The sequence below is a fragment of the Malus sylvestris genome, chromosome 6, assembly GCF_916048215.2.
Source record: "Malus sylvestris chromosome 6, drMalSylv7.2, whole genome shotgun sequence".
Lineage (NCBI taxonomy): Eukaryota > Viridiplantae > Streptophyta > Magnoliopsida > Rosales > Rosaceae > Malus > Malus sylvestris.
In genome coordinates, this window is record NC_062265.1 from 3178605 (window position 1) to 3205776 (window position 27172).

The following is a 27172-nucleotide window of genomic DNA, read 5'->3' on the forward strand; positions in this document are numbered from 1 at the left end:
TCCACTTGGTCTACAGATGCTCTATACGCAAGCATCCGCATCGTAACAGTATTTTTTTGCTCAAGAAAGAGACTCATAATACCAAAAGCATCATTCTTTTGCACAAACTAAGAATCATGGTTGCAAACAGCAATCATGATTTTGTTGAACAAATGTCGTTCTATTCTAAAACGACGTTTGAATTACGTATCAGGGAATGCACTGTTACAGACAAAATAATTGTCCAAGAGGTCCACACCTCGTCGTTGCTTGTTTCTATCAAGGTTTCCGAAACGGCTGGGCCTGGAGATTTAAGCCACAACTTGGATGACTCGATGGGAATGTGAGGCTCTAGCCATTCTTACTTCGTCATCTCTCATTCTACGATCTTCATCATATTTCATCTCATTTTGGGCCACCTAGAGATTGAACATTCATTTTGATTGGTTAAACAATTATTCATCTTGCTGATCAATTTCCCACATCATCCTTGAAGAAGAAGACATTGTAAGAAGGAAGCAGAAATTATGAATAATGATACATATTTTGATTTTGGTGAAGAAGGAAACAGAAACTATGAATAATGATAGGGATCTTAAGAAAATTGATGTGAGATTTCAGAGGATGGATGATGGATTATATGGAGGATTCATAAAGGATTAGGTTGTAAATAGTGTCACGTGGCATGCCGTCATTCGTTAAAAATTTGATCGAAATATATCTTCAAAGATTCTGAAAAGGTAATAACACGTGACATGACGACATTGGATAAAATTTTTATCGAAATCCATCACCAATAATTATCTTTTCGAATAATGACACGTGGCGCAACGATAACGATTTAAAATCTGATCGAAATCTATCCTCAAAGATTCTGAAAAGGTAACAACACGTGACACGACGACATTAGATAAAAATCTTATTGAAATCCATCACCAATAATTGTCTTTTCTGATAATGACACGTGGCGCAACGATAACTATTAAAAATCTTATCCGAAATTACAAATAAAATTATTTTGTATTATTTTTATAAAAAAAACTAATATTTTATTGCCTATTGCCAGGGCTATTCAAGTGCAACGGTGGAGATGCAAAAGGTAATTACTGTTCATTAAGGGCAGTTATTGTTTACTGGTTGGATTAAATAGTGAATAGCTTGGGGGGAGGGGTTTCCCATGGTGGAGTTGCTCTAAAGCATTGTGTTTCATCATTTTTACTTGAGTTCGAATATATCGCTTATCATTTGTCAAAATAAGGGGGGCGTAGTTAAATTAGGATTTGACATGATTTTAATGGACTTTAAAATCAGAGCGTAGTCAATTAGGATTTTAGAAAAGGATTTTAAAAGACTTTGAAATTATGGTGTCGTCAAATTAGGATTTAAGAGGATTTTAAAAATACATCCAAATCCTGAGGTTTCAAGTGAGATTTTAAAAGACATTTTTAGAATGCTTCTAAATCTATGGGTATTCAAAAAATAAAGATTTGGTAGTATTTCATGGAGGAGTGGATTTCGTTGGATTTGAGAGCTTGAAGTATATATACCCAACACCAAATACAATCCCACCTCAACCCCTAGCATTGCTTTCAAGCTAATGTTCCATTCTCTCTCTTTGGCCCTCACTTCTCATGTCACAGCCCGTCCCGGAGGTACTTTTGGCGGGAATGTGAAAGGACAAAAATGCCCTTGTCAGGTATCAAGGTATGGGTGTATTACGTTTTGAAAATGTTTGGTCCCTAAACTTTTAAGAAGTTGTTTAAGTTAGAAATATTTTGGAAGTTGATTTTATATTTTTGTGGTTAGGGACTTAAGAGAGATTTTGGATGGTGTGGATTGGTTTGACCACACAAGATCAGTCCCTTTCTCTCCTCCCTCTCGATCACTCTCTCAGTCTCTCTCTCTCTCCCGACCTCACACCCAAACACACCCATATCGTACGGACCACCACCAAAACCCTTCAAAACTTGGCGGATCGGGGCAAATAAGGTATGTATCTTCATCGTTTTGACGTCCTGAGTTCATTGGTGCTAGTTTTAGGAAGTGAAACCTTCGATTTCATGTGAATCCCGAACCTCCATTTTTGAGGTACTGTTCATGCGAACGTAAAATGTTGTGTTTCAGGAGATTTCAAGCTTGTGGTGAGCTTTAGGAGGTCCTAAGGAAGCTCGGGGACGTTCGTTGGAGAGTTTTGGACGTCGGGATCGTAGGTTTCAAGTTTGGCCGAATCCTTGGTTTTTGCAAGGTGAGATTTCGTAGTTTTTAGGCCCTAAAACTAGTCCAACGTGATAGTACACTCTTAGGGCTTCAATTTGGTATAAAATACGAAGAAAATGGGTGAAAAACGAAGGAGAACAGTGAGTTTGAAATTCGGCCGGAGTTCGGCCGGAGTCCGGCCGCCAGAAAACCAGTCCGGCGAGACCTGCGAAGAAGATGACACGTGCGCTGCACGTGCTGCGCGTGGCCAGCGCGTGGACCCGTGCCACGTGTGGCGCGTGGGGGCGCGTGGGGCTTCCAAAAATTTTTCTAAAAATTTCTCGACGCTCGTGACGTCGAGTAGGTCGATGTGGTATATTCATATACCAAAATTGAGCATCGTATGAGAAGTTATTTCGAATTATTGGTGATATGCTTAAAATTAATGTTTTTATAGTTGTTTCGCATATAGGTGAGACGTATCCCGAGGACGACCGCATCCAGGGACGCCACGGGGGTTACGACCCGTCGACTTATCAGTGAGTGGGCAGTTTTGTTTTCGTATTACCTATATGCTATTGTTTTCCCAGAAAATGCATTTTTATGAGAAAACGTTTTTAAAATGCCATGCATAGAATTATTTGGAAAAGGTGAATTTCACATGAGTTATATGATTGATATATGATGCATACATGTTGCATGGTGCTGTGGAGGCACAGGTAAGTCAGGTGAGTTCATTTATTCATTGAATTGTTGTTGTTGAGATGTGTTGAGCTCATAATCTGCACCCTAGGTGTTAGTGCTTATATTATTCACCACACCGCACGCTCGCCTTGGATCCAAGTAGGTGGATGTCGTACAGACCATGTGAGGGTTCCGACATGCTAGTCGTACAGATCACTAGGCGTGATTCCGACTAGTGGGTGACCTTAGTTATGCGCGCTGATGATATGATGAGAGAAGCACTAGAGCGTATTTTTACACCTTTCATCGTACAGACTACCTTACGTAGTTCCGAGTGATGTGCAGAGTAGGGCCGTATAGGTCACTGTGGTGACTCCGGCTTAGTGAGATATTGAGCTATTGAATTAATCGTATAGGACCAACTGCAGGGTCTCCGATTGATTCCTTATTTCACCTGATTTATATTTTGATTTATGGCATGGCATGTTTTCTTGAAAATGTTAAAGATTTGAGATTTAAGTTTTGAGATTTTATATGGTTATATATATTTCTGGGAAAGTATACAGGTTTTTACGGCGAGGGGATATAATTGTTTTAATGAAATGTTTTGGAAAACTAATTTGTTTTACTGACCCACTCATTTTGTTTTGCGCCCCTCCAGGTTCTAGTTTAACGGTGGTTGGCTCACGAGGTCCTTTCCGGCTTTCTGACAGATTTGGGACATGTAGGACTCACCTGAGGGTGATGTATTTTTATTTTAGTCCTACTTGACTGCAGATAACCTATGCTCTGAACTTATGTGTTTACTTGTAAACTCGTCCGGATATGTCCGTATGTGGTTATGTTGAGTTTGGTTTGAATTTCTGTTGATTTATGTTGTTATTACGCTTCCGTGTCGTGCTTATGGTTACGTCACGCCCACGTGACGGCCAGCACACCTGGATCCTCCGGATCAGGGTGTGTCAGTTTGGTATCAGAGCCTAGGTTGCAGTCCTGTAAATTTGTTAATGTCTTAACGATCTTTTGATGTTTTCTGTCAGAATCATGCCGCCTCGTAGAGAGCGTAGAGAGTCCCGCCGTACTTCTGAACCTAATTTCCCGGATATTACTCAGTTAGGGGAAGCGATGGCCCAGGCTTTACAGAATGTGATTCGTCCTCCCCCTCCTCCGAGGACACCTCTGGAGACCATGTACAACTTGAAGTTAGATCGATTTATGGGTAATGAAAGTCATGAGGGGGCAGAGAAATGGCTTGATCATATTGAGAAAACCTTCCAGGTGATGCAGAGTCAGGGGAATCTCCCTGCTAATAGGTGGGTGGAGACCACCACTTGGTTTTTGGGTCGTGAACCAGCAGCATGGTGGATGAATCAGGCTAGGTATATGTCACCTGAGACGGCAGCCGACTGGAAAGTGTTCAAAGAGCATTTTATGAAGAGATTTGTCCCTCCTGAGTATATTGACCGTAAGAAGCAGGAATTCACCAGGTTGAAACAGAGAAATATGTCGGCACATGAATATTATAGAAAGTTTACTGATTTGTCTCGTTATGACACTGATACCGCTGGTAATCAGGGAGAGATGCTTCGACGTTTCAAGTTGGGATCTAAGAAGAAGTGGCGTACCTTTGCCAATGCACTTCCCTGCGCTGATTATCATGAGTATTTCGAGATTCTGGTTAGGATGGAGGACTCTGATAATCTTCCTGACAGTGAGGATGACGAGGACAAGAATGAGGGTCAGAAGAAGAATGACAAAGGTAAGGGTATTTCTATTCCGGGACCTCGACAGACACAGAGTTTTAAGAAGAGTGGAGCGAGTTCGAGTTCTTCTAGTGGGGGATATAGTTTTACTGGCCCGAGGAGAGGTGGTGGAAGATTTTCTGGTGGACCCAGATTTCAGGGTCAGAGGGATGCTGGTGGATCTGGCGCTCCATGGTGTCGCCGTTGTAACTTCCGTCACCATGGTGAGTGTAGGAGAGGTTCTGGTGCTTGCTTTACGTGTGGGAAGATGGGACATCGGGCTTCTCAGTGCCCTCAGGGTCAGCAGAGACCGCAGCAGACTAACATGCCACCTCCAGCACCAGTTCAGCAGAGTTTTGGACCGGGTGGTTATGGCCAGCCGAGTCGTGGTGGTGCTTACCACTATCAGGGGGATGCTGCTCCGTATGCTCCCGGACCTTATCAGTATTCCCAGGAGCCTTACTCTCAGGCTGGATATTCTCAGGATTTTGGAGGTTATTCATCTTATTCCTCTATGCCAGCTGGTGGATCGCAGTGGCATCAGGGAGGCCAGCCCCGTCAGGGGGAAGTTGCTACGGGTGGTGCAGGATCATCCAGGCAGCTTAGTCAGCCAGGTCAGGGGCGTAATCCTCAGGGACGAGGTAATCAGGGCAATAGAGGCCGAGGTGGACGACAGCAGGCTCAGGGGCGAATTAATCATATTTCTTTGCAGGAGGCTCAGAACCATCCAGACTTGATTATGGGTACGTTGAATGTTCTTGGTCATTTTGCTAAGGTTTTGATTGATTGTGGTGCTACGCACTCTGTGATTTCTCATACGTTTGCTCAAATAACCCAACCTCACCCTTCACCTCTAGGATTTGATTTAGAGTTTGCCATGCCTAGAGGAGATAAATGTTATGTGGATAGTGTGTATCTGGGGTGTCCAGTGATGGTTGAGGGCGTGATTATGTCCGCTGATCTTATTCCGTTAGATATTGTGGATTTTGATGTGATTTTAGGGGCCGATTGGTTACACCATAATCGTGCCCATATTGATTGTTATGGTAAATCAGTTACTTTTTATCGTCCTGGATTACCCGAGGTTACTTTTGTGGGCGAGAGAAGTGGGGTGAGACATGGAGTTATTTCTGCCATAAGGGCGAGGAAATTATTATCGAAGGGTTGTCAGGGATATTTGGCACATGTGGTATTAAATGATGTTGCTCCTACTAGTATAGAAGAAGTTGGTGTGGTCAGACATTATCCGGATGTATTCCCTGATGATTTACCGGGATTACCACCAGACAGGGAGGTGGAATTCTCTATTGATTTGCTTCCAGGTACGGACCCTATATCTCTGACTCCTTATAGAATGGCTCCTGCTGAGTTGAGGGAATTAAAAATCCAGTTGCAAGAATTACTTGATAAAGGTTTTATTCAACCTAGTTCTTCACCTTGGGGTGCCCCAGTATTATTTGTGAGAAAGAAGGATGGAACTTTTCGATTGTGTATTGATTATAGACAATTGAACCGGGTAACGATTAAAAACCGTTATCCATTGCCTCGCATTGATGATTTGTTCGATCAGCTGAAAGGTGCGTGTGTATTTTCTAAGATTGATTTGAGATCTGGATATTATCAATTGAAGATTAAAGAAGATGATGTACCTAAGACGGCTTTCCGAACTCGGTACGGACATTATGAATTTTCGGTTATGCCGTTTGGGTTGACTAATGCACCTGCAGCTTTTATGAGATTAATGAATGAGGTATTCCAGAAATATCTTGATAAATTCGTTATTGTTTTTATTGACGATATTCTGGTATACTCTAAGTCCCAAGCAGATCATATCCGACACCTTAATTTGGTGTTAAGGAAATTAAGGGAGCATCAGTTGTATGCCAAGTTCAGTAAATGTCAGTTTTGGTTGACTGAAGTGGCATTTTTGGGGCATGTTGTATCAGCTCAAGGTATTCAAGTTGATCCTCAAAAGATTGCAGCAGTGGAGAATTGGGAGCAACCTCGAACCGTCACGGAGGTACGAAGCTTTCTTGGCTTAGCAGGTTATTATCGACGGTTCGTTCAGGATTTCTCTATGATTGCTTTACCGTTGACAAAGTTGACCAGGAAGGATGTTAAATTTGAGTGGGATGAGAATTGTGAGCGGAGTTTTCAACAATTGAAGTATTGCCTCACTCATGCACCGGTGTTGGTACTTCCCGACGATAGCGGTAATTTTGAGATATATTGTGATGCTTCATTAAATGGTTTGGGATGTGTTTTGATGCAGCATAATAAGGTGATTGCCTATGCTTCTAGGCAGTTGAAAAATCATGAAAGGAACTATCCTACTCACGATCTTGAATTGGCAGCAATTGTTTTTGCTTTGAAAATTTGGAGGCATTACTTGTATGGTGAGAAGTGTAAGATCTTCACTGATCACAAGAGTCTTCAGTATTTGTTTACTCAGCATGATCTTAATCTTCGTCAGCGAAGGTGGATGGAATTGTTAAGTGATTATGATTGTTCTATTGAATACCATCCAGGTCGTGCTAATGTAGTAGCGGATGCACTGAGTAGGAAACCACAAGGTAGACTTAATGCCCTATATGCTAGTCGTGTTCCTCTTCTTGCTGAACTGAGGGCAACTGGAGTAAGATTGGAGTGGGAGAATCAAGGTGGAGCATTTCTTGCTAGTTTTCAAGTCAGGCCAGTTTTGGTGGAGCGTATACTTGCATCTCAAATGGTGGATGAAGAAATTCAGGAGTTGGTTCAGTTAAGAAGTGAAGGGAAAAAGAAAGACCTCAGAATTCGGGAATCAGATGGTATGCTCATGCAAGAAGACAGAATGTATGTTCCGAATAATGAGGAATTGAAGAAGGAAATTCTGGATGAAGCACATTGTTCAGCTTATGCGATGCATCCGGGAGGAACAAAAATGTATCATACCATTCGACCATTTTATTATTGGCCGGGTATGAAAAGAGAAATTGCAGAATATGTGAGCAGGTGTATTATTTGCCAGCAAGTGAAAGCAGAAAGGAAGAAGCCCTTTGGGCGAATGCAACCCCTTCCTGTTCCCCAGTGGAAATGGGAAAATATAACCATGGATTTCGTGTATAAACTTCCTCGTACGCGAAATGGATTTGATGGTATTTGGGTAATTGTGGATCGACTCACCAAGTCGGCGCATTTCATTCCAGTGAGGGAGAAATACCCTCTGAATAAATTGGCTAAGTTGTTTATTTCGAAGATTGTCAAGTATCATGGAGTCCCAGTAAATATTATCTCCGATCGAGACCCGAGGTTTACTTCTAAATTTTGGGTGGCTTTTCAGGAAGCTCTGGGTACTCAATTACTGTATAGCACAGCTTATCATCCTCAAACTGATGGGCAATCAGAGAGGACCATTCAGACGTTGGAAGATATGTTGAGATCTTCGGTATTACAATTTGGTGATTCTTGGCATGATCGTCTGGACTTAATGGAGTTTGCTTATAATAACAGTTTTCACTCGAGCATTGGTATGTCCCCATTCGAGGCACTTTATGGTAGGGCGTGTCGAACGCCATTGTGTTGGTCTGAGGTTGGTGAACGGGTATTAGAAGGCCCTGAGATCGTGGATGAGACGACTCAAAATGTTCAGGTAATTAAGTCAAACCTGAAAGCAGCCCAGGATCGACATAAGAGTTTAGCGGATCGGCATACTACTGATCGAGTGTATGATGTGGGTGATTGGGTATTCTTGAAATTGTCGCCTTGGAGAGGTGTGGTACGATTTGGGAAAAGAGGGAAGCTAAGTCCGAGATATATTGGACCTTATGTGATCATTGAAAGAGTTGGTGAAGTTGCCTACCGGTTGGAACTGCCTCCGGAGTTATCTAAGGTCCATAATGTGTTCCACGTCTCTATGCTTCGGCATTATATTTCTGATCCTTCTCATGTGATCCCTCCTCAACCGTTAGAGATTAATCCGGATTTGACGTATGATGAGGAACCGGTCACTATCTTGGATTGGAAAGATAAGGTTCTAAGGAACAAGACGGTGAGTTTGGTCAAGGTGTTGTGGAGGAACCATTCTGCAGAGGAAGCTACTTGGGAGACGGAAGACCGGATGAGAGAGGTGTACCCAAGGTTATTTTACGAGTATTAATTGATTTATTTGGTTATGGGAATTTCGGGGACGAAATTCTATAAGGAGGGGAGATTGTCACAGCCCGTCCCGGAGGTACTTTTGGCGGGAATGTGAAAGGACAAAAATGCCCTTGTCAGGTATCAAGGTATGGGTGTATTACGTTTTGAAAATGTTTGGTCCCTAAACTTTTAAGAAGTTGTTTAAGTTAGAAATATTTTGGAAGTTGATTTTATATTTTTGTGGTTAGGGACTTAAGAGAGATTTTGGATGGTGTGGATTGGTTTGACCACACAAGATCAGTCCCTTTCTCTCCTCCCTCTCGATCACTCTCTCAGTCTCTCTCTCTCTCCCGACCTCACACCCAAACACACCCATATCGTACGGACCACCACCAAAACCCTTCAAAACTTGGCGGATCGGGGCAAATAAGGTATGTATCTTCATCGTTTTGACGTCCTGAGTTCATTGGTGCTAGTTTTAGGAAGTGAAACCTTCGATTTCATGTGAATCCCGAACCTCCATTTTTGAGGTACTGTTCATGCGAACGTAAAATGTTGTGTTTCAGGAGATTTCAAGCTTGTGGTGAGCTTTAGGAGGTCCTAAGGAAGCTCGGGGACGTTCGTTGGAGAGTTTTGGACGTCGGGATCGTAGGTTTCAAGTTTGGCCGAATCCTTGGTTTTTGCAAGGTGAGATTTCGTAGTTTTTAGGCCCTAAAACTAGTCCAACGTGATAGTACACTCTTAGGGCTTCAATTTGGTATAAAATACGAAGAAAATGGGTGAAAAACGAAGGAGAACAGTGAGTTTGAAATTCGGCCGGAGTTCGGCCGGAGTCCGGCCGCCAGAAAACCAGTCCGGCGAGACCTGCGAAGAAGATGACACGTGCGCTGCACGTGCTGCGCGTGGCCAGCGCGTGGACCCGTGCCACGTGTGGCGCGTGGGGGCGCGTGGGGCTTCCAAAAATTTTTCTAAAAATTTCTCGACGCTCGTGACGTCGAGTAGGTCGATGTGGTATATTCATATACCAAAATTGAGCATCGTATGAGAAGTTATTTCGAATTATTGGTGATATGCTTAAAATTAATGTTTTTATAGTTGTTTCGCATATAGGTGAGACGTATCCCGAGGACGACCGCATCCAGGGACGCCACGGGGGTTACGACCCGTCGACTTATCAGTGAGTGGGCAGTTTTGTTTTCGTATTACCTATATGCTATTGTTTTCCCAGAAAATGCATTTTTATGAGAAAACGTTTTTAAAATGCCATGCATAGAATTATTTGGAAAAGGTGAATTTCACATGAGTTATATGATTGATATATGATGCATACATGTTGCATGGTGCTGTGGAGGCACAGGTAAGTCAGGTGAGTTCATTTATTCATTGAATTGTTGTTGTTGAGATGTGTTGAGCTCATAATCTGCACCCTAGGTGTTAGTGCTTATATTATTCACCACACCGCACGCTCGCCTTGGATCCAAGTAGGTGGATGTCGTACAGACCATGTGAGGGTTCCGACATGCTAGTCGTACAGATCACTAGGCGTGATTCCGACTAGTGGGTGACCTTAGTTATGCGCGCTGATGATATGATGAGAGAAGCACTAGAGCGTATTTTTACACCTTTCATCGTACAGACTACCTTACGTAGTTCCGAGTGATGTGCAGAGTAGGGCCGTATAGGTCACTGTGGTGACTCCGGCTTAGTGAGATATTGAGCTATTGAATTAATCGTATAGGACCAACTGCAGGGTCTCCGATTGATTCCTTATTTCACCTGATTTATATTTTGATTTATGGCATGGCATGTTTTCTTGAAAATGTTAAAGATTTGAGATTTAAGTTTTGAGATTTTATATGGTTATATATATTTCTGGGAAAGTATACAGGTTTTTACGGCGAGGGGATATAATTGTTTTAATGAAATGTTTTGGAAAACTAATTTGTTTTACTGACCCACTCATTTTGTTTTGCGCCCCTCCAGGTTCTAGTTTAACGGTGGTTGGCTCACGAGGTCCTTTCCGGCTTTCTGACAGATTTGGGACATGTAGGACTCACCTGAGGGTGATGTATTTTTATTTTAGTCCTACTTGACTGCAGATAACCTATGCTCTGAACTTATGTGTTTACTTGTAAACTCGTCCGGATATGTCCGTATGTGGTTATGTTGAGTTTGGTTTGAATTTCTGTTGATTTATGTTGTTATTACGCTTCCGTGTCGTGCTTATGGTTACGTCACGCCCACGTGACGGCCAGCACACCTGGATCCTCCGGATCAGGGTGTGTCATCTCAGCCATAAGCAGCAGGAGAACTACTTCTCTGGTCCATATACTGGTGAATCCACACTCACTCGCACACCTTTGACCCTTTCCACTATTGTTCTTTATATTTTTATGCCTCAATTTGATAAAGGGTCGGTTAAACTCATTGAATCTGCCATGGAAGTGGTGGGTTTGTCAATAAAGTTGCAGATTTACTTGAGCTACGAAAATATACCATTTCAAATCAAACCCAGAAGTTTTTTATTACCAATCCGACCAAAATTCAAAACCCACCATCTATAATGTAGGAACATATCAACCCATTGGTAAAAAAATCAAAGCCAAAGATGAAGAATTTGATTTGCACCTGAAAATCCAATTGAATCACTCGTCCATGCTCCGAATTGAATTTGAATAAAAAACAATCATTCTCTAGGGAGACAGAAAATGGATAAGACAATTAAAAAGCATGAATTGCATTGATAGGCCGGCTTGAAAAGGAAGCAGCTGCACAATCATGTTTTAGGGCACAAAGGGAGAATTTCTTTTGTTATTTGAAAAAAATAAAACCAATCTAATAAAGATAAATGAAAAGAAAAGATTATGCAAATCCATCAAAATCTACAAATAAGATCCATACAAATCCACAAAAATCTAAAATATAAATCCATATAAATTTGTCAAAATCCGTATAGAATTGTAAGTACATTAAAATCCTTTGAAATATATCACTTAAAAAAAGTCTATTAAAATACTCTAAAATCCAAATTGACTACACCCCTTAAATTACAGAGTCTAATAACTGAGTAAAGTTATTGGGTCCAAAAGGCTTAACAGAACCTAAACAAGCACATCTCTCCTTGATTTGGAGATTCAGAAGTTTGATTATATTCAAACTCGGTGATTCTATTGAATACAACCACACATCAGGCCTTGAATATCATGGGCAATGAACCGCGAGCTAGCGGCCTAGTGGTAAATGATGGATTGCGAGGCTTTCTTCAAACTAAAAACTGGAAGTCTCGGGTTAGAAACCCGTTGCTGGTGTGGAAGCCATACTTGTGGCCAGGGAGAGGCTGAAATGCCTCTGTGAGTCTTCCCGGTCGCCGAAATAGGTGGATAACCGTGGCTTGCCACCAGTTGTCCGCATTTTGAAGAAAAAAGAAAAAAAAATATCATGGGAAATGATTGGATGATTGGAAATGTTTAGTCAATTTAATCTAGTAACTACCATTAAAGTTAAATTTCATGCATGTGTTTGTCAAATGATCTTCAAATAAACAAAATTATTCCTTCATCTCAACCCTAATGGGCTGAGCAGACCAGCCCGCTGAAGATGCTAAAGTCCACAACTATCAGGCCCAAGCCCTAAATAATTTGCCAAGCTCTCTAACGGAAATTTGCATCCACAATATAGGCACATCAACGCACTAGGTTAGTGATCTTGAAAAGTATTCACTTTTTTTAGAAAATGGTTTAAAGGCTTGCGTTGTCATACCTATCATAGGATGGTAGATTATGTGTTATTTGAGAAAAAAAAAAAGCAAGAACCAAACCGACTTGAACTGGTTAGGTTCGATTTCTAGTCCTTGCTTGAGAAGTTTGTTTGGGTGAACCAAATTCTTTTCACTTGATTTTTCGGTTTGCCGGTTTTTTCCCCACCCGTACATGCAGTTTTACTCTCAAATTGACTATAACATGGGTGGCTAAGACCCTCATTGGGGGTCAATAGAATCACTCCCTCAAGAAATAAGAAGTTGGAAGGCTGAATGTGGGCCTGAAATTTTAATCACTCATTTGGGGCTTTCAGTATAAAAAAAGCCCATCAACCGAACAGAACCGATTCGATGTAACGAACGGTTGAGATCAAATGAGATATTGAGCATCCCCACGTACGCAATGACGCGAAGCAGAGGGAAAACTTGCGAGAAACGAAAACCTACAAATAAAACCAGAGAAAAACTCAGAAACAGCGACAAAAAATCGATCAAACGTTCAAAAGAATGGTGCTTTGGGAGATCACATTAGGCACCGCCTATTTCTTGGGGCTCCGCCGCACTTACAGACTCGCCCTCAAGATTCAGCGCCGCCTCATCGGCCCTAACCACCCTAAGATCCGTGAATTTGCTCACAGGTATTTCTATTTCTTTTTCTCTTTTTTTTTTTTAGGATTTTATTTGAAATATTTTGATTTCTCTAGAGTTTGATGCGTGAATTAATCAAACCATTAGAACTGATAAAAAAAAAAAAACATGTATTCCATGTAATTTGTGTATTATTTTCTTGAAAATTTGATTTAAAAAAGTTGTATGTGATTTCGTTAGTTTCTCACCGAAATGTAGGCAGATTTGTGTTTGTTTTAAGCTTTGGAATTGTTTTGATTGTGTTATATGATTTTGGAATGTGTCGAAGATCTTATTATGTCATGAAATTAGCTGTGAATGTGCAGTGATTTATCTCTCATTTGTTTCGTTGTTGAATGTTCCATTGCTGTTGGGAAGTTGGTGAAGCATTGCCTAGATTACGCCGAATTAGTTTATAAAACGAATAATAGGATATGGGGGCATTCCGCCATCCACATTAGTTTCGTTGCATTGAACACTTTAAGGTTGCTAACATCTTTGATGCTCCGGTTAGAAAATGCAATTATTAGATAGAGACTTAGGGCAAAAGGGATAGAGGAAGGTCTAGGAAGACTTGGAAAAAGACTTTAAGAAAAGACATGGAGTACTTGGAGCTAAAGGGAGACTTGGCTCAAAACCGAGCGCAGTGGCGTTCTAAGATTCATAGAGCCGGCCATACCTTAGTGGGATAAGCCTTTGTTGTTTAAACTTCATGTAGTTCGGCCTTGCGGGATAGATCAGCATTTTTCGACCCAAAAAACAAAAAGATTTGATAAGCGTTTGGTATCCTGGACGGTTAATTTGAATATTTAGCACGAATACACTGCTCACCAGTAGATATACAGCATTAGAGCCTTGATTAATGAGATGTTTAATTAGCTGTAGGATTTGAGGGCATTGGTCAGTGATGTTTATTTGTTGCTACCGTCCCGTCTCTTTTCTCGCTCACTATGATATTGCAATAGTTGTCGGTTAAACAATTACTGTTTATCATTTTTGCTATTAGTTTATAACAGATGCAGCCATTGTGTTTTTCTTTCATTCAAAGGCGAACACGTGCTGTGTTTGATGTAGTTGTCAAGGTTCACAAGAACGTTCAGCAACGAGACATAGAAGTTGGTAGAAATCTTGGTAACCGGATCCTGCGCTGGCTCGATCGGATGAAACCTGAAGCTGAGATTCGGCGTCCCCTGGACAAACCTCCCACTGGTTCTAAGTCTAGCATGAGTATTACAAAGCAGGTAAACTCCTCCCAGCTCAAAACTCCTGGAAGCACTCAGATAACCAGAAATCAGGACTCTGACAGACAATTGTTTTCAACAATGACAAATATGTGGTCTAAACCGTTGCCTCCAATTACAATGATGATGAGATCACAAAAACCTTCTGGGAATATGACCCACTACCGCCACTTATGCATGAACGCGCCTCAACCATTAAGATCAAACTACAGTACAGGCGGGTTTGGGGGAGTTATACGAAATGATATAATGCAGTGGATGCTGCAAAAATGATGGGACAGAGGTACTTGCCCTTTGTGTTTTCATAGTAGCCAAACAATCTTGAGATCGGATTAAAGGAGCGATAGGTTATGAGGATGTGATACGGTTCCTCTGAAGTTGAGCTGACTGTTGTTTCTCAAAATCTGCTTTCAGATAAGTTTTTTGTCTATTCATTTTCTGGAACAAACTACAAGCACAATTGTTTGGTTGTTGTTCTTTGTTCTTTTTGTTTATTGTTGGGAAGCTATAGTAGCACAGGACACGATCACGATGATTTTGTAATTAAATTAAGGAGATTTTAATTCATAATTGTTGGTTCAGACCATAGTCAGCGAAGTTCTCATGTTCATGTGTACTGAAATAGTGAATACCTCCCCCCCAGTCGCCACTCTTACACTTGGCCTGACGGGCGACGGTGATTGAAGGAGGTTGGTTGGAGATTAACTTTGGAGCTGCATTTCTAACCAGTTCGAATTTCAGTATAACCCGTGAAGTTTAACGAGGTTGATTTGCGTGGCGTTGCGTTGCGTTGCGTTGCTTTGCTTCCGAGCTGATGCTATTTTTGCTTCCCCCGGGACGAGTTTGTTGTTTGATGCTACTTTTGGCCCTTGTTACTTGTTAGTATTGAGTGGTAGAGTTTGGTACACAGGACATGGCTCGATTTGACCTTTTTTTTGTATCCGATTTTTTCTCGACACTCCACAATTTATTGAAAACGTGTGCCTCAAAATTTTAATATTGAATGACTTATACGTCTTGGTATGAAATGACTTTAGGCGCTAAAAGTTTTTTTTGGAAAATTTTTATGGTGTGACTCATGTCCAATGTGAGATAATTTTACATTAAAAGCGCAAATAATTATGCACCTTAACAAATAAGACATGAAACCAAATGTTTAGAGACTTCACCAAGTATCTATTGAAACTGATTGTAGTGATGATGAGTTTGTTTGTGCCAAGTCAAGTAACGAGGACTTGTAATTAAGTAGAACATTAAAGTGAAAGAAAAAAAAAAAAAGAGTTTGTAATTGTGTGTGTTTTTGGAATAGAAAATCCAAAGTTTTGGGCCGAAAGAAAAAGTAGGTGACGGTTCGAATTTCTGATCTTTAGTCCAGACGTGTGAAAGGGGTCCCTTGCGTCTCGAGAGCGTAGTCGTCCTCCATTTTTCCAGACTTTCAGACCAACTCAGTAGCCATATCGTCCCTCTCCCCCATTTACAGGTTTCGTTTTTCCTTCGTCTTCATCTTCCTTTTGTTCTAATTTAATTTAATTTAATTTGTAAGACGCTTCGAATTTCTGATCTAGGGATTTAAGAATTAAGGTGTTTTTCTATTCATGTCTAATCTAGGGATTTAGGGATTCAATTGAGCTATAATTTAGGGATTTAGGATTGAAAAATCCCATGAATCAATGTTGGTTGATTCTAAAATTGAGCGTAGGACTGATTGAACCTTGGTTGTCTTCTTAATATGATTTTTTTTAATTTTCTCTAAATTGATATACTTCTGAGTCTTTTTTTCTTCATTTTTCTGAGAATTTTAAGCTAGCTTCCTGTCATGTTCTTCATGGTATAAAACCAAAATCAGGTCTAAGGATTTTTAGAATTGGAATTATTAATCTCTTGTTAATCTGAAATACGAGTGCTTATGGAGATTGTATATTGATACGGATATAAAAATATTAGGTAGGGGGCTGGTTTGAAAGTGTTTTTTAATTGGCTGAAAGCGCTTTTATAACCCATCCTTAGTAAAATGGCAAGTGAATCCTGAACGGGCACTCTGTTTCTTCATGCAAGAAACGCATAATAAGCACTTTAAGCTTTTGGAACCCAAAAACTTTTTCTTTAAAAACGCTTTCAGTCATTTAAAAAGCTGTTCCAGACAAGCCCGTTATTGTTTGTTGAAAGTGTTTTCTATTTCACAGGAATATGCCGATCCTCAACGGATATAAATATGATGTAATTGTTTGTTAAAAGTTTTTTCTTCTTCATAGGAAGATCCAGATCCTCATCGTCTTTTGAATTGTAGGTACCAGAAGCCACAAACATCACGACAATGGAATTGGCGGACAAGGCCGTTGGATTTCTGTTATCCTACATCAGTTTGTCAATATTCACTTATTACACATTTTGGGTGATTATCCTGGTCAGTTGTACTTCCTTCTCAAATCAAATGCTTTATTGCTTCCCACACTTAGTTAACCTGATGTTGTCTGTTTGTTGATATATTTACCGTCATTTGTGTTTCAGCCGTTTGTAAACAACGATCACTTCATCCACCGGTATTTCCTCCCACAAGAGTACGCCATACTAATACCTGTGTTTGCTGGCATGGTGCTTCTCTGCTTTTTATGCATTTTCATTGGATATGTCATGTTAAAATCCAAAAAGAAGAAAGCTTGATGACAGTATTTCCCCCACTTTTAGTTTCTTTTCATTTCTTTGGAGCCGAATCCAAGTGTTTCTGAAATGATCAGATACTGATTACCTTGTTTTGTTTTTCTGCATCATTTCTAATTCACTTTTCTATCCCCTTTTATCGGTGATTTAAGTGCTCGTTTTACATTAAGACCTTGTTTGGTGTCTTAGATCGGAGTGGAATCGGTAATCCACAATGTTTCATGTATGTTGAAGAGGGGGGGGGGGGGTGGTAGTGATTTCGGAATGTTTCATAGATCATATTATTTCATCAAACTAGCTGTGAATGGGCAGTAATATCTCAATTGTTTCAGTGTTGAATGTTCCATTGCTGTTGGGCTAAGTTTGTGAAGTTTTCATCTTCTTAGCTTAGATCTGGAAACAACAAAGAAGACATGTATGGCTGTTACAAGGAATATCGCTATCATACGAGTAGTCGTATACTCGACAATGGCTCCGTAAATGCCTGAATTTAGACGAGCAGTATAAGTTTCAACAAAAATAAGCATAACACATTAATACGCGGTATTAGGAGTGGGTTCAAAAAATCGAAAACCGAAAACTGAAAAAAATCGAAAACCAAACCGAACCGAACGAAAAAAATCGAACCGAATCGAAAAAACCGAACCGAATTCTTTTGGTTTGGTTCGATTTTGGTGATCTAGAAACCAAATCGAACCGAACCGAATTAATTAAATTAAATTTTTTATTTAATTATTTGTTTTGGGTATTATTTTCTAAACCCAATTTGTAAGTTAAAATGTGCTAAACCCAATGTGTTGCCAAACTTTAAGCTCAAAATATTAAAAAAAGGCCTATAAAAACTCTAAACCCTAACCTATTATTTCTCTCCCGTATAAGGTTTCGGAACCAAACCTCATCCTGAAGTACCTACATCCATCTCCATAGCACTGTCTACTTTTGCCCCAGCTTTCTTTTCCAAATCTACTCTCATATAACAACTAACAGAATCCATAAACATTTATTTCGGGTAGATTACTTGGGTAATTTGTGATGGAAAAGAATCTAACACACACTAAATAAATCCACCCACGCATTTCTTTTACTAATCAAGTTGTCAACATGCAGTTACAAGCAAACAACCCTGATCTTTGAACAACATCATACAATTTAACTTTTCTAAGTCATTTGTATGATTTTTGTGTTGTGAGGTTGTTAGTTTGGACTTTGGAAGACTTGATTGATGATTTTAGTTCAACTTTAAATGTTTATTTTCATTGTCTTTGATTCTAGTTAGAATGCTTATGTTATGATTGTGTTGGATATGTTAAAATTTAAAATTTCAATGTTTTTCATTTTTTGAAAAAAAAAACAAAAAACCGAAACCGAACATAAACAGAACAGGAAAAAACCGAACAAAAAAAAACCGAAAAAAAATGAACCGAACCGATTTAAACCGAACCCACCCCTACGCGGTATAGTTTAACTGAATGTTATACATGATTAAAGGCCCAAAAAATATAAAATTGATCCATTACTTGTGATATTTTACGAAAGTTTTTAGATTGACGTGGTAGTTGTTTTATTACTATTGTATTGTTCATTCCTTTAAACATAAAATAAGTTATTTTCAATTTTAAGCAACAAAATGAATTCGTACTAAGGCAACAAAGCAAATATATAAAAATTTATTTTAACTCATCAAACATCTGACAAATTTATTAGTCCTTTAATTATCTGTTTAAGAGAGAGAAAAAGGAGGTGGGACGGAAGTTGCAATAATACAATGGTTAAATACTTCCTGACTTAAATGACATTTTTGTTGCAATAGTGTTTATAAGTAAAAGTGTTGTTCACAAAAATATTATGGCACGGTCTTCCCAACGCTACAAGGGCCCAACAGCTGTTGTCACCAATCTTCCACCCTAGGAAAATATAGTTGTACACGTCGAATGTATACTTTATGCTAAAATGTTTTTTGCACTCAACCACGACTGACGAGTAATCCAAAATTCCAAATGCATCAACGTTGGAAATGCGCAACCCGCCAAAAGCAAAATAACCACAATTGAAAACATGTTTAGTCCATCTATAATGGTGGAAAGAACGAGTAATTTTTTATTTTCTTAGAGAATGATCCCTTGGATGCAGTTGGATTTTAAATGCAAGGAGTTCTACACTTATAAGGAAGAGTCAAAGCTGTGAGTCATTCGTAAATGAAAAACACATTATCCTTTAAAACTACTTGAGCAATGTATTGAACTGATGCCAGGTATCACATACAAGAGTTCCTAAATTTGGTCTTTATTTGAGACGATATAAGCAACGAAAAAGTTGTTATAAATTGTTTAAATCTCAACGATCGCATAACTATTTGTAATTTTCCACAACTATTACTATTTTGCAGATTAATTGATTGACTAATTTATTGCAATAGAATTGTGAAAATTGTAAATTGGACTTGCACGTCGTGGTCCCGAATATTATTGCGTAAAAATAGATGACAATCTGGAAAAAGAAAATGACTAGCCTTAGCTGTTTGGCAGTAAATAGATAAATGTATTCCTCGAGTATTAATATTCCTTTTATATCAAAATGAAAACGTGACATAAGAGATTAAATTTGTTAAGAAGCAACAAATCGTTGGAAGTAAAATGGAGCAAGTTATTGAGCACCCTTTCTATGGTAAACCTATTTAAGCACAAATATCATATCACACCTTAGTGTATTTAGTACAATACTCACGTCCCACAAGTCAGAATGTAAAATTTACGAGCTACAGTTAAGTGCTTTAGGCTCAATAATATTATGGTTTTTGAACTTTTAGTGCTTTGAGAACTCTGTTTATCTCTTCGTCGTTTTAGTTTCTATTAAGAAAACAACTCAAGGATTATAGATTTCTATGAGCTGTAAACGTTTAAGACAGCTGAGCACCACAACCCTAAGATGTTGAAAGGTCGGAAATTCAAATAACATATGATTTATGTTGAATGGAAAACTTAACGGAATTAGAGTGAAATGACAAATTAATAATTTTGGAAATTGGTAAATAGATCGCTTCAAATTTAGTTCATATGACAAATTAAAAAAAATGTATAAGTTGACATTTCAAAAATTTCCCAATTAAAGATCATGCTTGCTCCCTCGCTACTCCTAACCTAATTACAAAATTATAATTAAGCCATAATAACGTAAGAAGTTAAGCCGAGATCAATGGAGGCAACTCTCTCTGATCCACAACACCCCAAAAATCACATCACATTGCATGCAAACAATCAAACGAAATAATAAAACACGAAAACTGAAGAGACAAATTAACTATATACCTGAAATTAAAGAAAATCGATGGATGGATGAAGGATGATGATCACGTCTAAGAGTCTAAGACCAAGAATTATCGAAAGCGGCGGAAGTAATGGCGTGAGCAAACTCCTGGAAATTGATTCTTCCATCGCCATCCGTATCCGCCTCCTTGATCATCCCTGTCAACTCCTCCGCCGTAAGAGCGTGCCCCAGTTTCGCCATGGAGTGCGCCAGCTCAGCTGCCGTGATGAATCCATTGCCGTCCCTATCGAACATCCGAAACAACTGCCTCAGCTGGTCCTCTGTGTAAGGAGACTTAGCTGAGAGAAGCTCCGGCGCTACCAGCCCTACGAACTCGGAAAACTCCACGAGGCCATTGCTGTTTGTGTCTGCCTTCTGGATCAAGGCATCGAGCTGCTCCGGCCCCGGCTTCAAACCCAGTGAGCGGAGAAGCGACCCCAGCTCCAGCTGCGTTAGGCTTCCGTCGTTGTTTCGATCAAACGAGCGGAATATTTCCCGCAGGTCCGCGATTTGGTCGTCGTCCAGCTTCACTGGCTGCTTGTTGCTCATGACCAAATGCTCGAGTTCGAATCTCCCTCCCCCTTAGTTGAGATGAATTTAGTGTAGAATATCGCTCGTAAAAGAAAGAAGCCGGATCCAAATGTGATTGGTCAATAGCTCCTTGAATGTCGGACTTTTTCTCCTCCTTTTTGGGTGGAATCAATTGCTGATCTCGATTCAGAGCCTTTGACCCAAATATCGGATCCGGTTCCGATGTATGATCATCCACAACACACAGAGATGAGAATAATATGATCAAAATATAAAGAAATATATGAAGAAAGTCTTTTTGGGCTTGTAAAATGCGGTGAGAGAGGCGGAAATTACGTGACGAAAAGTGCGACTCGACACCCGCGCACGTCTGTCTTTTTGGACAAGTTGGGAATTGGGTTGGTGTGCTTTGAGATTGGGACTTGGGAGGAAGGGTTAACTGCCATCCTGACGTTTCACGTTTTTTGTCTATTAATATAAGGTCGTGTGGAATAAAATTTACATCAACATTGTATTATTAAATTGAAATATAACACAATAGCGATAAATATGTTTTATTTAAGTCATCATGTTTTGGGTTTCTCCTTCAAAATATGCTGCAATCGTTAATGAAAAATGATTTCCGCACTTTTTTTTTCTTCCTTCAATATATAATCATGTTTGTTTATAGGGAAATTTTATTCAAACTCATTCAACCTCTTTTTACACCAACTTAAAATTTTAAATGTTAATTGTCTATTTTACCCTATTGCATAATTACTATTAAGTACAAAATGAAATTAATAATAAAACTCAAATTCATCAATAAACTCAAATACTATAATTAAATCCTACGATCAAATTTATCTTCCCACTGTTACACTTGTGTACTTGAATTAATATTCCTCCTCTATAACTTTGCAAGAGCTCGGGGTTCATATGTGTTAACGGAACGGCTGCCAGAAGCATCCAAATGTGTCACATTGCAGGGATTAAAGGGGATTCATGCAAATTCTATGGCAGTTGACCTTGAAGAATCATCCGCAATGGATGTAGACAATGAGAATGGAATACCTAAGAAAAGGTATTTCTTTCCCTCACTAAAATACAAAATCCTATATTCATGTAAATGAAAAACATGTTGACTACAAGGTTAGAGCAGATGAAGGATGTTTATGGAGGGGAGAGATTGGGATACGGATTACTTTATTGTTGTCCTTCGTAATTGACTAGCTTTATTTTCGTGTAGTCTCCTTTGTTTTCCTAAATATCTTGTTTTTGTTATCATAAATTAATAAATTGTTTCGACATTGTGTGACATGCCATTCAAGTGTAATTAACTTGTCTTCTTAACTTTTGTAGTGAACTTAGTGGTGGGAGGACAAGTAATGATTATAATGTAGGTGAAAAAGAGCAATGGTGTCTTTCAACTTTAGGCTATCTCAAGGCATTCTCGAGGCAATATGCTTCCGAGGTAAAATACAGTGTCGCTTCTCTTGTTCTTTTTGCGACTTCCCTCTTTTGTTTGTTTTCCTTTTGACCCTCCCCCTCCCGTTTCTGGTATGATTTTTGTTTTCTTTGGATTTTTGGGTGAAGTTTTATAGACATGCTTAATATTCTTTACTACTGAATCTCTGACCTTGTATATTATGTACTGGCAGATTTGGCCTCACATGGAGAAGTTGGGTGTTGAGGTTCTAACCGAAGACGTGCATCCTCTTATTCGGAAATCAATTTATTGTGGTCTTCGTCAAGAAACTGATAGGTTGTGAAACTTCAAACTTATCACCCCCCGTTCCCCCTTTTCTTTTTTCCAAGCAAACAGCAACACATGTACGGTGATGAGGTAACCTTGAGCTTCTAAAAATCAAATGGGTGTAAAAATAAATCCACATATTGAATTGGGTTTATGGGGGTATATTAGGTATCAAATTTGGGTTTAAAGAGATATTAATAGTTTAGTTAAAAATCAAATAGGTGTAAAGAGTAAGTTGGGTGTAGAAATAGGTTAGATGGGTTTAAATAAAATTTCCCTTGTTTATATTCTTAATTCTAATTTGAATATTGAATTTAAAGGCACCAAAAATGAAGAGAGGGAGAATCACTTCGGTTTGGTTTTGGTTGGAGGTTGGTTTGGATAATTGGACTTGTAGGGGGCGTTTGTTACACCTCCTTAGGAGGGACTAGCTTGGACTGGACTCGCCTCGACTAGGAGGCGTTGTCTCCTTCGCTAAACCACGCTATCTAGTCATGTGCTTTACCTTGGTATTAAGGGGGACTAAAAATGAGACAAGGCAGAGATCCAGAGCCAAGCTCTCTTACTAAACCCCAACACCAATCCCTGGGCTTTGCCTTCTTCTTCTCTGGCGTCACCGTGGCCAGGCAATTAGCGGTGCTTGTTCTTCCTTTTTCCCACAAAATTCCGAGACGGCTAGCTTAAAGGACGGACAGAAAATTCCTAGAAAATCCATGAGCTTTGCCTTCTTCTTCTACCCATCTCTAAAGAACTCTTTTCTTTGTTTCAGATGAAGCTCAAAGCATCATTCTGTTTGATTGACACTTTGACCAAATGGCCGGAAAAAAAAATTCAAGAAATACCCAATCAATGGAGTCAGTCAAATTATTGATAGAGATGATGGTTGTATAGATTACAGAGGTCAAAGGAAGAGATGGGAATGATTTGCAATCTACAGGAATGAAGGGTAGAAAATGAAGAGAATGGGGACGGAACCAAACGAGGAAGACAAGGAGGAGGGCATTTTTTGTTTATTAATTATTTTCAAGTCAGAAGTAGAATATGAGAGATGTTTTTAGAAAACGTTAGTTTTTTGGGGGAAAAAAATGAAAAACGTTGAATAAATAGTAAAATATTATTGGACAAGCATTAAATAATATAATATTGTATTTGTTAATTATCCTGTTTTTTAGTCCAACATTGTTCCAAACGCTTCACTAGTTCAATCCAGCTTAGTCTAGTCTAAGCCAGTCCAGCTTAATCCTTGAAAATAGTCCAATCCGAGATAATCCGGTGCAACAAACGCACCCGTAGGGTACAGGTTGAGTCTTAGTTGCAGGGATTGTTATATTTTAATATGATATTGTGAGTGGGTGGAGGGAGGGAGGGAGGGAGGGAGAGGACATAGAGAATGTTATCATAGACTTATAGACGGCTTCATGTCTCGTTTAATAATCATTTCGTTTTTAAGTTTTAATTTTTAAATGTTATGCTTAAGATATAAGAAAAGTATACAAAAGAAGGACGAGCAACTAAGGGCCGTGAGAGGAAGAGGAGAAATATTTGAAACAAAACCTTGAAAATTGAAAACAAATTCAATTCGTTTTTATTTTAATTTATCATTTTACGTGTCTTTTCTGCTATATTTGCTCTAGGGAACTTTAAAAAAAAGCTCTTGATACTGTTCACTTTAACAAAAAACCATATTTTTACACTAAAAAGTCAATCATGATACCATTCACTTTACTCTTTATTTTGTCATTAACGTTAAAACTCAAAGTTTTCAAGTTCTTTTCATTAGTTTTTCTTTTGTTTCTACATATGCCACCATCATTCCTCCACTCTTCCATTTCCCTCGTCTCTCCAGTGCGTTTCTCCTCTTTAACTTACACGATAAATACAAGATATAAAATAGTTATCAAACGGCCCCCAAAAATAGATTCGTATAAAAAAATGACAACAATGTTGAAGAAATGTATCTAACTGATGCATAGCAATTCAACCAACCCTATTCCTTAATCTGCATTTAATCATTGGCTTCTCAGCAATGCAGACTGGAAGCGGAAGCTACAAAATAGGGATACATTTTCATATCTGAAAAATATTCAAGCACACAATATAAATATACCACCATTTTCCTTATACGAATTTGACTATATGTATATGACCTCATATCCATGAGTCATGACACAACCAAACTGAATGTACCACGTTACTGATATAAAAGCGGGCTCCCTTCTCTAGCAAGCACAAAAAGACCACCATCCCCCCTTGAGATCCGAAGATCCTCATCAAGGTATGTAATAAGAAGCCAAGACTTGGTCCGTTCACCTGGAACGGGAACCTTAAGCGGTGGCTGACCAGAAATGGTCCTAGAGATACCTGCAACAGCATCCTGCAAAGGATTGAGAGTTTGCTGGACGGGTGATAAATTGATTTTCTGCCCAAAGATTTCCACTTCTTGAGGGAGATCAACGCTTGACTTAATCTCCGGAGGCTGAAAGCTGCCTTCCTTGAATTCCACCTAAATATGTAAAGAAGTAAACTAGTAAGGTTCTGGTGCACATCTACCCATGTAAAAACTTCATGTTATTCAGTCTGATTCGAGTGCAAGTGATACCTGGATTCTTGACGGACTTCTAACTTCAAAGCTAGCAGATGCACTGAACGAGAAACTAGCAAAAGGGCTAGACAGCGTGGTGGAGTTCAAAATAGTCAGGCTGCTGCTGTTGATCGCTTGGGTTATTTTATTTACCTTCAACAACGGTGTGCCACCTGCTGCGAGTAGTGGCAACAGCTCAGATGATGCAGTGTACCTGATTTAAAGAGATGAAAACAAATAAACAAGATCAAGGAAAGAGAAAGCCTCTGGTGTATACTAAAATACTTGCTCTATAACTAGAGGGGTAAAAGAGAAACAGAAACCATTAAACATTTCACAAGGACAATCGTCAACTTGTTTCAAGACATCCAGGTCAAAAGCAACCAGAAAAAGAAACGTTTCCGTCAACGGTAGCATATCGTCTGAGATACATGTGGTCGTTACCACACGTGTTACGCTTTGCAAGGCTGCTAAAGCCAACCATAACAACAAAAATAGAAGTTCAAAGGGTAGTTACGAAATCCTGAAGATGCAACTTCAATTATTATTTACAAGAACAGAAGGATAAAGCCCATGCATGGCTACACAACACCTAACATAATACAAAAGAAATTAATCACAGAATTGAACACAAATGTCATATATATGTCTCTCACATGATAAACGTTAAACTGGAATTCCTTTTGCAAACTATAAAAGGGACCCTTCAGATGTTGCATCATCTCATCATTTTCAAATGCTCAATTAGTGGAAGAGATTGGCAAAAATCAAAAACCTTCTTCAAGAGAAAATTACTTAAACCCAGAGCCTCACAGGAGCAATGACAATTATTTATAAAAAGAACTTTGGAGCATGATCATGCCACTTTTTCCAAAATGCACATTTCATCTCACGTTTAAAGAATTATGCTATTGCGTTAAACATAGAATATTTTTGGTCACCACCACCACATTGATTTCTGTTAGATGAGGGTGATTTAATAGGTCAATATCTACTACACAAGTCTCGAAATTTAAACATATCTAACGGACATTAATACCATCAAGGCACTAACCCCTAGGAGTGGTAAGCAAAACTACACTATGTCATTGGAAATGCTTTTCTTTGTTAAACATATTTCACTAATCTTTTTAAAACGACTTCGAATTTGTATAGCAGAACTCTAGATGAGTCAAATGGAAATTTTGCCCATTTCATCTCATTTCTAGATGATTATGTTATTAAGTTCAAAAATGTCATGTGAAAATTAAAATCCGTCTGTCTCTGTTATTTTAGTTTTGTGCGTGGACTCATCGTATAACACTGGCTAAGCAAAATAAATAAATAAATACAGACACAAATTGAACTTACAGCAAAACCCAGTTGCCATCAAGAAGGCCCGGATTCTCCGTCGGAGCCGGGTTGGGATTCGCCGCCTCCAACTGGCTAACGAACTCTAAAGCCTCCGCTCTCACCTCGGACCCGGCCCGGAACCCGAATTCAGTCCCATAAACCGTGTCCACCAAACCCCTCTTGAGCTCACTGAGCTTACCATCCACCTTCTCCTCGATGGCAACCTCAGTTTTGGCCGCACTTCCATTCCCAACTTCTACAACCCCATCTCCTCCGCCTCCCCATTCGTCCTCGTTCTGCGGAGGGTCCGATTCGGAGAGTTTGGACCGGGGCTCCGGCTCCGTGTCGGCCTTCTCGCCCCACTCGTCAGTAATCTTCGTGGGGCGGTCGCCATCGGTGGGGGTGTCGCCGGAGGGAGAGGCGCGTAGGCGGAGGGAGGGGAGTTTGGGATTAGGGTTTGGGGAGAGGAGAGAGAAAGATTGGAACTTTGGGGTTGGAAATGAGGATGGGGAATTGAGGAGGTTTTTGGAGAGGAGAGGGGAGGAGGAGTGTGAGGTGAAGATGAGATTCAGAGCCATTTCTTTTCCCTTTCTTTTTCTTTCCAGTGTTTTCGTGTTTTGTGTTTCATCTGCTATTTAGAGGTTACAAATTTACAAAGAAATGTTGTTGGATTGTATCCACTACTCTTTT

General features: G+C 39.5%; 5 protein-coding genes across 8 annotated transcripts; 3 read left to right on the top strand and 2 right to left on the bottom strand.

Moving 5' to 3' along the window:
• Nucleotides 1-1619: 1619 nt before the first annotated feature.
• Nucleotides 1620-5338, top strand: LOC126626801 (uncharacterized). Its single transcript, XM_050296195.1, has 7 exons — nucleotides 1620-1683; nucleotides 1795-1968; nucleotides 2104-2224; nucleotides 2648-2714; nucleotides 3521-3583; nucleotides 3900-5198; nucleotides 5314-5338. Exons 6-7 carry the CDS (start codon nucleotides 3904-3906, stop codon nucleotides 5336-5338), a joined length of 1320 nt encoding a protein of 439 aa, XP_050152152.1. The 5' UTR covers nucleotides 1620-1683; nucleotides 1795-1968; nucleotides 2104-2224; nucleotides 2648-2714; nucleotides 3521-3583; nucleotides 3900-3903.
• Nucleotides 5339-12904: 7566 nt separating this feature from the next.
• LOC126625678 (uncharacterized) lies at nucleotides 12905-14930 on the top strand. The gene is made up of 2 exons (XM_050294721.1): nucleotides 12905-13112; nucleotides 14150-14930. The coding sequence occupies exons 1-2, from the start codon at nucleotides 12982-12984 to the stop codon at nucleotides 14613-14615; spliced, it is 597 nt and encodes a 198-aa protein (XP_050150678.1). The 5' UTR covers nucleotides 12905-12981; the 3' UTR covers nucleotides 14616-14930.
• LOC126625680 (dolichol-phosphate mannose synthase subunit 2-like) lies at nucleotides 12976-17169 on the top strand. Of its 2 annotated transcripts, none has more exons than XM_050294726.1 (3): nucleotides 12976-13112; nucleotides 16630-16746; nucleotides 16851-17169. In XM_050294726.1, exons 2-3 carry the CDS (start codon nucleotides 16657-16659, stop codon nucleotides 17001-17003), a joined length of 243 nt encoding a protein of 80 aa, XP_050150683.1. In that variant the 5' UTR covers nucleotides 12976-13112; nucleotides 16630-16656; the 3' UTR covers nucleotides 17004-17169. The 2 variants fall into 2 exon arrangements, with proteins under 2 accessions (XP_050150683.1, XP_050150682.1); XM_050294725.1 differs by lacking the exon at nucleotides 12976-13112 and adding an exon at nucleotides 15644-15822.
• Nucleotides 17170-19207: 2038 nt separating this feature from the next.
• On the bottom strand, nucleotides 19208-21217 carry LOC126625679 (probable calcium-binding protein CML11). Of its 3 annotated transcripts, none has more exons than XM_050294723.1 (2): nucleotides 20306-21217; nucleotides 19208-19487 (listed from the first exon to the last, which is right to left on the bottom strand). In XM_050294723.1, exon 1 carries the CDS (start codon nucleotides 20850-20852, stop codon nucleotides 20361-20363), a length of 492 nt encoding a protein of 163 aa, XP_050150680.1. In that variant the 5' UTR covers nucleotides 20853-21217; the 3' UTR covers nucleotides 19208-19487; nucleotides 20306-20360. The 3 variants fall into 3 exon arrangements, with proteins under 3 accessions (XP_050150680.1, XP_050150681.1, XP_050150679.1); XM_050294724.1 differs by having other exon boundaries at nucleotides 19426-19561; XM_050294722.1 differs by lacking the exon at nucleotides 19208-19487 and adding an exon at nucleotides 20013-20137.
• A 3296-nt stretch (nucleotides 21218-24513) lies between these two features.
• On the bottom strand, nucleotides 24514-27132 carry LOC126625677 (plastoglobulin-1, chloroplastic-like). The gene is made up of 3 exons (XM_050294720.1): nucleotides 26501-27132; nucleotides 25169-25364; nucleotides 24514-25072 (listed from the first exon to the last, which is right to left on the bottom strand). Exons 1-3 carry the CDS (start codon nucleotides 27058-27060, stop codon nucleotides 24761-24763), a joined length of 1068 nt encoding a protein of 355 aa, XP_050150677.1. The 5' UTR covers nucleotides 27061-27132; the 3' UTR covers nucleotides 24514-24760.
• Nucleotides 27133-27172: the final 40 nt, after the last annotated feature.

What these genes read in the sequence shown, in the direction of transcription:
- LOC126626801 (XM_050296195.1), top strand. Translation starts at nt 3,904, where the DNA reads ATGCCGCCTCGTAGAGAGCGTAGAGAGTCCCGCCGTACTTCTGAACCT. An exon ending in GGTGGTGCAGGATCATCCAG is followed by an intron (nt 5,199 to 5,313) that starts GCAGCTTAGTCA and finishes ATTTCTTTGCAG; the next exon opens with GAGGCTCAGAACCATCCAGA.
- LOC126625678 (XM_050294721.1), top strand. Translation starts at nt 12,982, where the DNA reads ATGGTGCTTTGGGAGATCACATTAGGCACCGCCTATTTCTTGGGGCTC. An exon ending in ATCCGTGAATTTGCTCACAG is followed by an intron (nt 13,113 to 14,149) that starts GTATTTCTATTT and finishes TTTCATTCAAAG; the next exon opens with GCGAACACGTGCTGTGTTTG.
- LOC126625680 (XM_050294726.1), top strand. Translation starts at nt 16,657, where the DNA reads ATGGAATTGGCGGACAAGGCCGTTGGATTTCTGTTATCCTACATCAGT. An exon ending in CATTTTGGGTGATTATCCTG is followed by an intron (nt 16,747 to 16,850) that starts GTCAGTTGTACT and finishes TTTGTGTTTCAG; the next exon opens with CCGTTTGTAAACAACGATCA.
- LOC126625679 (XM_050294723.1), bottom strand. Translation starts at nt 20,852, where the DNA reads ATGAGCAACAAGCAGCCAGTGAAGCTGGACGACGACCAAATCGCGGAC.
- LOC126625677 (XM_050294720.1), bottom strand. Translation starts at nt 27,060, where the DNA reads ATGGCTCTGAATCTCATCTTCACCTCACACTCCTCCTCCCCTCTCCTC. An exon ending in GATGGCAACTGGGTTTTGCT is followed by an intron (nt 25,365 to 26,500) that starts GTAAGTTCAATT and finishes TCTTTAAATCAG; the next exon opens with GTACACTGCATCATCTGAGC. An exon ending in GAAGTCCGTCAAGAATCCAG is followed by an intron (nt 25,073 to 25,168) that starts GTATCACTTGCA and finishes TTACATATTTAG; the next exon opens with GTGGAATTCAAGGAAGGCAG.